A 12296-nucleotide genomic window follows, 5' to 3' on the forward strand; every position below is an offset into this window, starting at 1 on the left:
ATTTTAAAAGAAAAACAATTTTTTTAGCTTGGTTCATATATCAACCACCGTCTGTTATGTTAGCCTACATATTCTAAGTTTATGTAAATTATATTTCTTGAAAACTTTTTTATGAATATATTTAGTATGCTTAAAATATATATAAGAATGTTATACATAATATTTTAGAATATTTTTGCCTCATGTTTAGTTCAAATATTATTTTTTAAAATTACCTTTCTTAAATATTTCATTACTCTCGATGATAATTAATAAATTTTATTAGCACTACTAAATAAATTTATGGTTTAAATTTTTTAAAAATAAATTGAAATGTAAAATAAAAGTTGTATAATTTTTTTAAAGAAAAATGTTGGTGTTTCGTAACAGTGCTACCTAAGTCAATCATTTAATTTGTATAAGTGATAAAAGCCATAAAATTTTAATTATAACGGCTCTTCTAATAAGCAAGACAGTAAACCAAAGATTGTAGATAGACAACGATAAGATGAAAAGATAAAAGAAATTAGTTTTTGAGGATACACTTAATTATATTTTTATATTATAAAATTCGTTTATTATTCATGAAGATATATTATTTTTAAAATTTTACTGAAATATATTATATTTTTACCAAAGTCTAAAAAATAAAATTAATAATAATTTTTAATAAGCTTAACATATTTTTATGAAAATGTTATTTAAAATATTTTTATAAATTAAGGAATCAAATATAAAAAATTAAAAAACCAATCTAAAACAAAGTTAGGAGTTAAAACACCGAAATGCTAATTTGTGACTTTAAAATATTCATATCAAATATAAATTCCAACATTCCTAACTTAGAATTAATTGTAAAAGAAATTAAAAGAATTCCATTTCCTCTTTCATGTTGGTTATTAAACCTGAACTAACAAAAATCAACTTGAAATTGGTATAAATTGAACGAGTTTATTATACTAATTGATAATAAATAATCAGGAGCAAGTATTAATGGAACCCAAGTCCTTAAAAGTTGATGAGACTGGTTAAATTGAGAATCAAATTCATAATCAATCTGGTCCATAATGACAACCAATTCTGCCATAAGCTTCTGTTAAAACCAAGTTTAATTGAAACAAAATAAATGAGTTATTAATTACATATCTAATCAGACATGATGATTTAAAATGTAGATATTTATATTAACACTCTACATAATATTTATTCATTTTAAATATTTCTTAAATAAATTGATGTCATTCTTTATACTCACTGATCCACTAGTTAAACAAGTCAAATGTAGACAAATTATTTTACATATTCATTTATTTTTAAAATCAACTAATAGATTAGACTCATTAAATTAAAAAATAATTATAAATTAAATTACTACAAATGAAGTCACCTATTAAATACGTGAATATTTAAATTTAGTTTAAAAATTATTATATTAGTTATTTGTTGTTTAAAATTATTATCTTTTATTTTATTTATTATATATTTATAAAATATTAATGTGATTTAATTTTATATTTATAATTATCTTTTTTTATTTTATAAATAATAAATTATTATTTTTTATAAATAAATTAATAATAATATAATTATATTAATTTTTAATATTAATATATAACTTTTTATTGTCAATAAAGTTTATGTATAACTATGTTACTTGAGCTTCATATAATATTAATTTATCATGTTTTCTATTTAATTACTTAGATAATTATCTTAATAATTAATTAAGATGTGCTTTCTCTCTAATTATTAACTTACTAATCATTTAATTAATATAAATTAAAGTTATTTTTATTAATACAATAATGTATAGTAATTTTATTTTATGTGTTATAAATTATCAAAATCCATGTATACTAATATTATCTTAAATTTTATACAGTATATTAAAAAAGTATATCTTACTTTTAAAATTAATCAATTACATAATTATTTTTATTTAATTAAAATTTATCATTAAAATATTTTTATTTAAATTATTAAGTAATATAAGTTATTAAGACTCAATAGTATTTATTTTTAATTAGTCATATATATATATATATCACTAATTTAAGTATATTTTTAATAAATTTTTTATTAAAAAATTTGTTTTTAAATATTTTTCTATTATAAATAATAATAATAATATATTTATTTATTAATTTAATTAAAATATTTTTATCATATTAATACAGTAATTTATAGTGTTATTGTGTAATATCTTTACTTTTATATCTTTAAATCTTTAAGATTCTTATGTACCAACATTTCATTGGATATGATGCAATATAAACTTATCAAATATTTTAATCTTTTTATTAAATGAAGATAATCATTTAATAATTCAAATAATAAAATTAATTTTATATTTTAAATTTTCTTAAATTTATTAAATAACTAAACATTTAATTATTTAATTTTATTATACAATTTTTTATATCTAATTTACATTGTTTTCAGTTATCTAATAAATTATAAAGAATTTATATATAAGTTATGCTTTTTTAAATTATTTTTCAACATGAATCTTCAAATTAAAATATAAATTTAATATTTTTATTTATAAATAAAAATATTTTTAAAAATTATTCATTTATTTTTAATGATATAGTTGTATGATCTTTTTCTTTCTATATTATTTATTGTAAGATATATCTATAATCATGTTATCTTGTATTCTAAATGTTATAATTTTATAAAATAATTTTAATTTTAAATTAAATATTTTTTATTAAACTTAATTTTAATCAATTTATTTCATAATTGTTAAAATAGTCATGTGATTTTGAGTTCCCATTACACTTAAAGATAGTAAGAGCTGAAATTGGTCATTGGCAAATTAAAATAATTTTTAAAATAATTTTTTTAAATAATTAATATTTTAATAAATAATTTTTATTTCTTTTAAAAAATTAATAAAATAATAGAAATTAATATCAAGGATTAAATAAATTTTTAAAACTAAAATAAATTTAATTTAAAAAATACCGACTCTTCTAATTTTTAAAAAATATTTAAAAAATATTTTTCTTAATATATTTTATCTCACTTATAATTATGAGTAACTTAGGTTACATGAAAAAAAAAGTCTTTAGGTTTATTATTTAAGGCATTCAATTTAAAGGTAGAAAAAACACAACACAGCTAATGAATCCATGAAACCACCGCGCATGTAACGGATGCTCCTGTCCCCCTCCCGCAAAAATCCCAAAAAGAAGCCGAAAAGAGGAAAAACTGTTTTAAAGACAAATTGAAATAAGTGAAAAATAAATATAAGTATAAATGACAATCATGCATACCTACTACTATCATTACTTTGCATTACTTTACATCAACTGAAAAGCCATAAAAAAGGTCAAAAGATAAAAGAAAAATTAAAGAAAAGCCATAAATAAGTGAACGAAAGTAAGGAAGCAAGTTAATTACAAAGCAGTTTTAGAGTGACCAAAGCTTCCATGTGTCATGCTTCCATTTCCTTTCAAACTTTGCTAGCTTTATATGTATAATTACTTATGAATAATAAATTTTTTAAAATCATATAATTATTTTAAAAAATATATCTCATATATTTTTATTTTAATTATTCATAATAAAATTCAACGATCAAAATTTAATTTATTATTCTTACTTAAAAAAATTATACAAATGTACATGCACACACATGCACTGATACATACACAACAAATATTAAATAAGAATCATTATCCCAATATAAAAATGAAAAAATAATATTATTATTATTTCTTGTATAAATTTTTTAAATTAAAATATGCAATATCTGTGTGATTTTTTAAAAAAAATTATTATTTTTAAGTAATTATGTAATTTTAAAATTTAAAATTTGAATTATAATTATATAGTCTAACTTTTTCCTATTATTCTTGTACATATAAAAAAAAACTAGACCAAAAAAGTTACCTCAGTAAATTCAGCTTAATATTTCAAGGTGGAAACGGGCAGAAAATGTGGTCTAAATCATTCATGAGTGTGCGTTCACACTATAGCAAACCAACAAAAAAAACAATAAAACTTGTTATAAATGAACAGTTATAGATAACGTCAACCAGGTTCACACGTCTACATTTACTTTTTCACTCCTGTATTTTTCATGTGTTTGGACTTGACTTTTATTGTTGATTTTAGAAAAAAAAATTCTTTTAATTATTAAAAATTAATATTATATATGATATTATAAATTTTTTATTATTTTATATATACATATTTAAAAATATGTTATTAAAAAAATTATTTTTAATACACTTTTTAGATCCAGAAGCCCTAAAAATTATATGAAATTGAAATTTTGTTCCTATGAATAAGATTTATTTGTATACCATTATATTCTAGAGAGAGGGTACTTTGCTTATGTTAAGCATTATAGAAGGTACTTGATGAATATTATATAATAAGTATCGTATTGAAAGTGGCATGGTGGCTTGAGGCCAAATAAGATATGCTGGGGTTATGGCATGATCATGTTTTTTACATTAGCAGTATGTTGCGTGCACCGTTTTGGTTATTTGTCAATAAAAGGAAACTATTTTGTGGACCTGAAAGTAAGTGTTGGCATGTGGGTCACCCGAACAGAACACACAAACGAAGAATGCGTGTGTGAAAATATGGTAACTCCAAATGCAAATATATATGTTTAGCAATCAGCAATGATCAAAATGAAACTAACTTTTTTTTTTATTAAATATTATAAGATTTAGTATATTACTAATATTAAATATTATATTTTAATTTTGTTTGTATATTTTTTGAGACACCTTAAAATAAATATTTTTATCATTTTTATTATTATTATTATTTTTAACCAATGGAGTTGATGTCTCCTGCAAGAGCTGCAACATTTAATCTCTTCCTCAGTCAAACAAGTTAAGTCCCATCATTACGTTTCTCACCTTGAAAGAGTACCATCATTTTCATACTTACCATTTGTGTGATCCATTGCCTTTTTGAGTTGTCATGCGTTTTGGTGCATTCTCTTCTTATCTAAATGTATGTTTCTTTAACTCAAATGGTACTTGATCTGATCTGTTGCACAGAATCAGTAAAGCCACCTAAATTTTATTTATTTATTATTATTAAAAAATGAAATTACAAAATATAAAAACCAAACATTTTTCCTAAACATAAGATTAGAGAAAAAAATCTTAAAGAGAAAGTGTTTGCTTTTGCTTTTGCTTTTGTTTTTTCTATTTTAATTAAAGAGAACACTTTATTTTTATTAAATTTCTTTTGAAATCATTATATGAAATCTTTTAATTACTAGGCTAAAGAGTAGAAAAAACAGTTCAGTGGAAAATGTAATAAATATAGACCAACTAAATAACGTAATGCTTAATTTGACAATTATGTTAAATCTTCCTAAAATAAAAAGTTTAACAATCTTTCTAACATTTTTATTGTTTTTAAACACGATAATTTTGAAATTCTAAAGAGTGTGAAACGCATGTTTTTTTTTTCTTTTTAGATAATTAGAAAAAAGAAAGAATTGGCTAGATTTTAGAAATATTTAACTTTATACACTGAAATGTCATTATAAAATTTCCATACTTAAACCACACACATAACTATTCACTCTTAATTGTGTGCCGCGAGAAAGTTAAAGAAAAAAAGAATACATGCGCATTTAATCCATTTGTGGCTTCTGAACCTCCTTTTTATTTATTTTTCTTTTTTATTAATACTAAATCCTAATAAATAATGAATGTATTGCTTCAATAACTATTTAAAATAGAAAGTATTAAGTATTACATACTTTTAAAAACTAATCAAATTTAACATTTAATTTCTTAAGTTATAAAAAGGTAATTAAATTATTTCATAATAAGAATTTAGAGTTTTATATGCACTTAAAGATTGCGATGCTAACTTATGCAAAATACTTATATCATTTATTCATAAATAACCCTAATTAATGTATATAACACAAAATTGTTTCATATAAAGAAAATTGAAAATTTTATCTCAATATCTTATAGTTATTTTATACACTTCTGGTTTTTAATTATAACTTGAATTATTTCTCTTACTTATTCTAAATGGATTTATGTCATCCTCTATTTGTTTCATATAATTGTTTTGTGTTAAAGTTGTGCTCTATTTTATTTTATAATATTATTTGATAATATATTGGCACATTATTTAAAAATATAGAATTAAAAGGTAGTAATTATGATAAAAATTTTATAAATTTAATTAAATAACAATTATGTAATAGCATATAAATTTATTACCTTAATGAACTAAAACTAATTCGAATGAAAATATATTTTTAACTTTTTTTCTTAGTAAAGTATAAATTAGCTACATGTTATATTTTCGTTAGAAAGACAGAATGTGGTAGTTATGTTTTCAAAATAGTAGTTAGCGAAAGAAAACTAAAAAAAATAAAATATTTATCACATGAAAATATAAAATTTAATATGATATGTTTTAAGTAATTAATTTATTAAATATAAGATATTAAATACTTTTTATCTAATTTATTTGTAACACTAACATTCATTAACAATTCTCATTTACTTGTATCAATACTAATAAAGACAAAAATAAATAATCAATTGAAAAAAATGGACAAATGTTATTTTCTTTTTGCTTGTTTTAAAAAAAAATCATTTTAAAGAAATGAAGACGACAGCATGAAAAGTAAGAATGAAGTAAATGAAAAATAGACAAGAGAGATGATGTTTTCAGGATTTATATTGTATTAATAGTAGATTATATTATAATAAATGTTAATCAATATTTAAAAAATATTAACTAAGAAATTAAAAATAAACTTTTTATGAAAAATGTTTAGCCTTTAGGACAATGCAAACTACCCGTTGTTGTCTCCGTTTTCTAGAAACGCGCAAGCGGAAAAGCCTTCAGAAACAGACAAACATTACTGGGTTTGCACAAAGCCCGATAAGCAAAGTAGAGGAAAGAGAGAAACGGCAACCCAAAACACCACGCATTTGCTGAGTGACACTGACAACCCACACGAGCGGTTCTCACATTGCATGCACACACACTCATAATTATGGTTTTTCGTAGAGAGAGAAACCAACTCATCACTTTATTCAATGTTTTAAGAGAGAGAAACGCAAAATAAGGGACCTCAGTGATGATCTCATTTCAACCCATGAGAGAGAAGAACCAGAGTGAACAGAATTGCACTATTTACGAAAAAAAATTACAGTGAAACCTAAAAATAAAATAATTAAAAAAATCTCATTTTTCATTTGCATATACTCTCCCCTTATAAATCTTGTTGTCTCAGTTCATTTGTTCTCTCATTCTTTGTCTCTAAATTTCGCCATAGCCCATTCTTTTTCTCCCTCTCTCTTTGGTGACGCATCCATGGCTTAAGGAGAGAGGGAATATACAATGTCACAGAGTCTCTTCTTTTTCCTTTACCCTTTTCTTTAATTTTTTTTTTTATGCTTTTCTTCCCTTAACATTGTGAAAGTTAGGCCCTTCATTGCTTCTTCTTTTTTGAGTCTTGCAATTTTCCATGAGTAACTCACTGCACTTCAACAGTGGTGGTTATGATTTTTGTGAGAACATGAATATTTTTCCTTCACCTCATGTTCCTTCCTCCGCTTCTTCTTCATATCTTGGAATCCAACCTCCTCTGTGTTCAAACACTTTTGGGGTTATGGTTCATGATGGGGACACCAAGTGTGAAAGGTCAAATATACCCTTTCAGATTTTGAACCCCTCTGCGTTTGATCCCCGAGAGGAAATGGTAACAAGGGAAACCAATGATGAAGGGGATGAAGGGGTTGAGAACACTGGGTTGTCTTTGAAACTTGGTGAGGGAGTTGAGTCTAAGAGTCGTTCTGGCACAGAGAAAATTGAGCCCACTAAGCTTTGTGCTAGAGGTCATTGGAGACCAGCCGAAGATGCCAAACTCAAAGAGCTTGTTGCTCAGTTTGGACCCCAAAATTGGAACTCAATTGCAGAACATCTTCAAGGAAGATCAGGTAAACGACAAAAAAGAGTTATGATTTAAGAAAAATCATTTTTTTTGTGGAGAATGTGATTCATCCCGTGAGGCTTTTTGTGGTGTTGAATGGTAATTGCAGGCAAAAGTTGCAGATTGAGGTGGTTTAATCAGCTAGATCCTAGAATCAACAAAAAGGCTTTTAGTGAGGAAGAAGAGGAAAGGCTCTTGGCTGCTCACAAAATCTATGGTAACAAATGGGCCATGATTTCTAGGCTCTTTCCTGGTAGAACAGACAATGCAGTGAAGAACCATTGGCATGTGATCATGGCTAGGAAGCAAAGGGACAAATCATATCTGTATAAAAGGAGAAAGACCACATTTACAGTTCCAAAGGACTTGAATTTGCCCTTATCAAACAATGCAGGCAGTGAATCAACCATCTCAAGCACCATTCTTGATGAATCTGCCTCAACATGCACTAACCTCTCTCTCACTCCCTCTTCAGCGAAGCCAACTCTTAGGCCTTTTCTTAACCCAAGTCCGGTTCAGAATCACCAAGCCTATGGAGCAATAATGGGTATGCTTTGGTCTTCCATTTTTTTCGCCCATTAAAGGGTAACCTCCACAATAGTCCTAAAATTTTAAGAGTTATGGGTGGTTTTAATCAAGACAGCACTATTTTTTACTATAAAATATTGGTTTATTTATTTATATAAAATGACTGAATTTAACTCATGGACCATTTATAATTATTAAAATTTGTGAACATTGGAGAAGTCACCCTGAGAATTTAAGTCCCTCTAACATCTTATTCTTTCCTATTATGTCTTTAATATTTATATTTGTGGGGTTTCAGGTTTATCTGGTAAAAGCAGGATACCGACAAGAGAAGCTGGCTTTGACAAGTTTTTTGGTGCATGGAAAGGTTCATGTGAGGCTGAAGGACCCATAGGAAGGCTCATGGGTATGGACCAATCCCATTACACACATTCAAACTCATCAGAAGTTTCAGTATCTGAGTCAGTTGCCACCAACAGGACTACCAATCTCTCAATTTCTGGGGAAAGTGAAAACATGGGTGATAACAAGGATAACATGCCATTCATTGACTTTCTTGGAGTAGGAGCCACATAGAGAAATTGTTGATAGAATGAATAATCTTCATTCAAAAATGGGTCTTATGTAGTAGGTTTTATCATCACTCCTTGTGTATAGTTAGTTCCATAATGGCCATAGGTTAATGAAGTAAAATGTAAAATGAAAAGATGGGAGAAAAAAAAATAGTTATGAAGGATGACTTATGAGGAGTTATTATGATTATTAAAAAAATATATAATAATAGAAATAATTATTATGAAACTCTTGGTTTTGGAGTGATGAATGGACAGTGAAGGACTTTTGTATTTTTGTGGTGTACTTGGTAATTTTGCAATTGAGGCAAAGCCGAAATTGCTAGACTTAGGTTTGCAATGAATCAACCGACCCAGTTATGAGTGATTTGTTTTCAATATTCAACGTCGTGTCACTGGGTTTGGTACTTTTCCTTTTGGCTGTGCCTTTGCTCTCAATGTTTGACCCCCTTTTAGTGCACTATACCAATTAATAGGCCTCTCCTTTCTACGTTTTATCTCAACAATTTAATTAATATTCTTAATTAATACATAAGATTTGCAGCTTGTGTTACATGATAATTAATGTTGATAAAGAAAAAATGAAAAATGTCTGGCAGAAGCAAAGATGAATTTTATTACACTTATTTAATTTAATTAGACAGTCTTGTTCTATTCTTGTGCAATAATAATTTTTTTAAAAATATCATATTAAGAATGATTAATTGATATAATTGAAATTTTTTTAAAAATATATAAAAATAAACTTTTATATATATATATATATATATATATATATATATTTATTTATTTTTAGATGGACTACCAGCGCCGAAAAATATGGTGGGGTATGGAAACGAACCTCATGCCATTGACTATTAGGTTTGAAAAACGTGACACTATTGTCTCTGCCATTTCTATGTCGGCATTTCCATTACAAGATCCACAGATTTATTCAACTCAATTTTCAGATGTTTTCTATTTTTCTTGACTCTTAAAATCAAAAAATGAGATAAAATTAATGGGACTTATTCTATGTTTTTTAATATGAAAAAATTACATATCAAAATATGAAAATTAAAAATATTATGAGAATATAATTTTTTTAAAAAAAATCTATCAATAATAATATTTTTTTTAGTTATTTTATCTTTAAATTTTTATATTTACACTAAAAATGATTAATATTTATTTTTTTAGTAAATATATTTTTTAAAATACTATATAAAAAAATTAGTCTAAGCTTTATAACATTAAAATAAATATAGAACTGAAATACAGTAAAGATTAAGGAAGGAATAAAGAAGTAAGATGAGGAGAAATGATAATTTTGACTAAAATGAAATCAGTTCAATAATTTTTCTTTGAGAATTTTATGGTTTGTTAGTTTTACAAAAAAATCTTGTCAGAAGTATTAATGAATATGTTTATTTATTCTATATTATATTTGATGAAAAATAAAATAAAAAATAAAATAATATAATGTTATTTTTACCATATTTATTTAAAATTCAAGTTTTGTAAAATAGAATTTATACTTGAAATTGGACAAGACAAGTGTACAAGAGTTATCACCTTTTATTGAATAAATAAATATTAAAAATTATAAAAATTTAAAAATATTGTATCTTATTTTCTTATTCTAAGTTACCAAATAAGCTTAAGATTAAAATTCACGACACAAAGTTATGGTAAAATTGATATATTGCTGTTCAATTGTTTTACCATATATATATATGGATGTAATTACTTTCACCATTTAGGAAGGAAGAAGGATATATACCATTTTCTCTTAATCTTTAATTTGATTAAAGGATCAAAACCCATTCTATAACAATGCTTCAATTTTAAGATGGAAAAATTAAATGCCAGAATCTGTTTACCACCTAATTCTATAAATAGTTGAAAGAGAAATCAGAGCAAGGTAAATAAATCTGTTTACTACCGTTAAGTAAATGTGTTTCTAATTGAATAATAATAATAATAATAATAGTAATAATAATAATAATAATGAAAAAATCCAATGTCTAAATAATTTACTTAAACTTGTCAAACTTTATTAACTTTTTTTTATAAAGGGATTGTAAATAAAAGTGGACAAGAAATATCAATATAATTTTTTTTCTTATTTCTTAAACAACTTAAGCTCTTAATGTAAGGAAAAGGATTGACATTTTTAAAAACAATTATTATATTCTCATAATTTGTAATAAATAAAATATTAAATAAAAGTAAACATATTGATATCTTTAAAACATTAATTTTTTACTGCAATTCTCAGAGAAGAGGATAATCAATTAAAAGTTATAAGTTTTTATTGAAACAAAAAGTTATATTTATTATCTTGAGAATGTTTAAGTATAATTAAATGTTATATTTTTAATAAAAATTTATAATTTATAAGTGTTAAAATTAAACTTTAAAAGTTGAATTACGTAAATTAAATTGTTTAAATTTTTATTTAATAATTAAGAGAATTATAATGATGATAAATTAAGAGACTTCACAATTGTTTAAATAATCACGTTGACCATGATGTTGCCCCAGTTTGGAACCAGGCAGGGAAGCTCATGCCTATGCGTTCCCAACCAAAGTCTCAAAAGTGAAATTGACTTGCGAGATTTTGCCAGAGACTCTGCTATAATTATATTTACTATTTTTGCACACATTTATGACAAAGCAAATGCTAATCATTATTTTAAGTACACTCTTTAAAAAACAAAAACTATATATATCTTTTAATATAATTTAACATAATTGTTAATAAAATCTGTTTATTTTTAATTTCTTAATTAATACCCTGAAATCATTAATTAACAAGTCCTTTTAATAAAATTTGTTAATTGTATTTAGTATCTCTGTTCACAAAAGCGTTCGATAACTCATTTTAGACACATTATTGGTAGAAAAATGTTATATTTTACACCAAATTCTTACAAATGCTTCTTTTAAAACATAAACATCACTCGTTATCTTATCGCACATTTAACTGTTTTCTCTTTTTTTCTCATAAATTTTAAGACTTGTTATAAAAAAATTATATAAGAATAACTTATTAGTATGACGAGCATAGCAATTCCAAGTTTTACATTGGTTTTGTAACTGATAAAAATTATTGCATTGGTTTGGGCTCATATAATGATTTCTATAGTCCAATTTCTCGGCCATTGGGTAGAGAAGCAGTGTTATAGGGCTTGGTTTTGTTTATTTTAAACTTCTCTTCAGCTGGTTTGTTTCAGCCTAAAAATTCTCCACTATAGCTGAGTTGCAGCATATTTTTGGCGGTG

The 12296-nt window shown here is 24.4% G+C and overlaps 1 protein-coding gene across 1 annotated transcript; it reads left to right on the forward strand.

Moving 5' to 3' along the window:
- Positions 1 to 7465: 7465 nt before the first annotated feature.
- Positions 7466 to 9034, forward strand: LOC113866573 (transcription factor MYB56-like). Its single transcript, XM_027501396.1, has 3 exons — positions 7466 to 7937; positions 8040 to 8477; positions 8757 to 9034. The coding sequence occupies exons 1-3, from the start codon at positions 7466 to 7468 to the stop codon at positions 9032 to 9034; spliced, it is 1188 nt and encodes a 395-aa protein (XP_027357197.1).
- The last annotated feature ends 3262 nt before the right edge of the window (positions 9035 to 12296 follow it).

Source organism: Abrus precatorius, unplaced genomic scaffold, assembly GCF_003935025.1.
Source record: "Abrus precatorius isolate BTA unplaced genomic scaffold, Abrus_2018 Scaffold5, whole genome shotgun sequence".
Taxonomy (NCBI): domain Eukaryota; kingdom Viridiplantae; phylum Streptophyta; class Magnoliopsida; order Fabales; family Fabaceae; genus Abrus; species Abrus precatorius.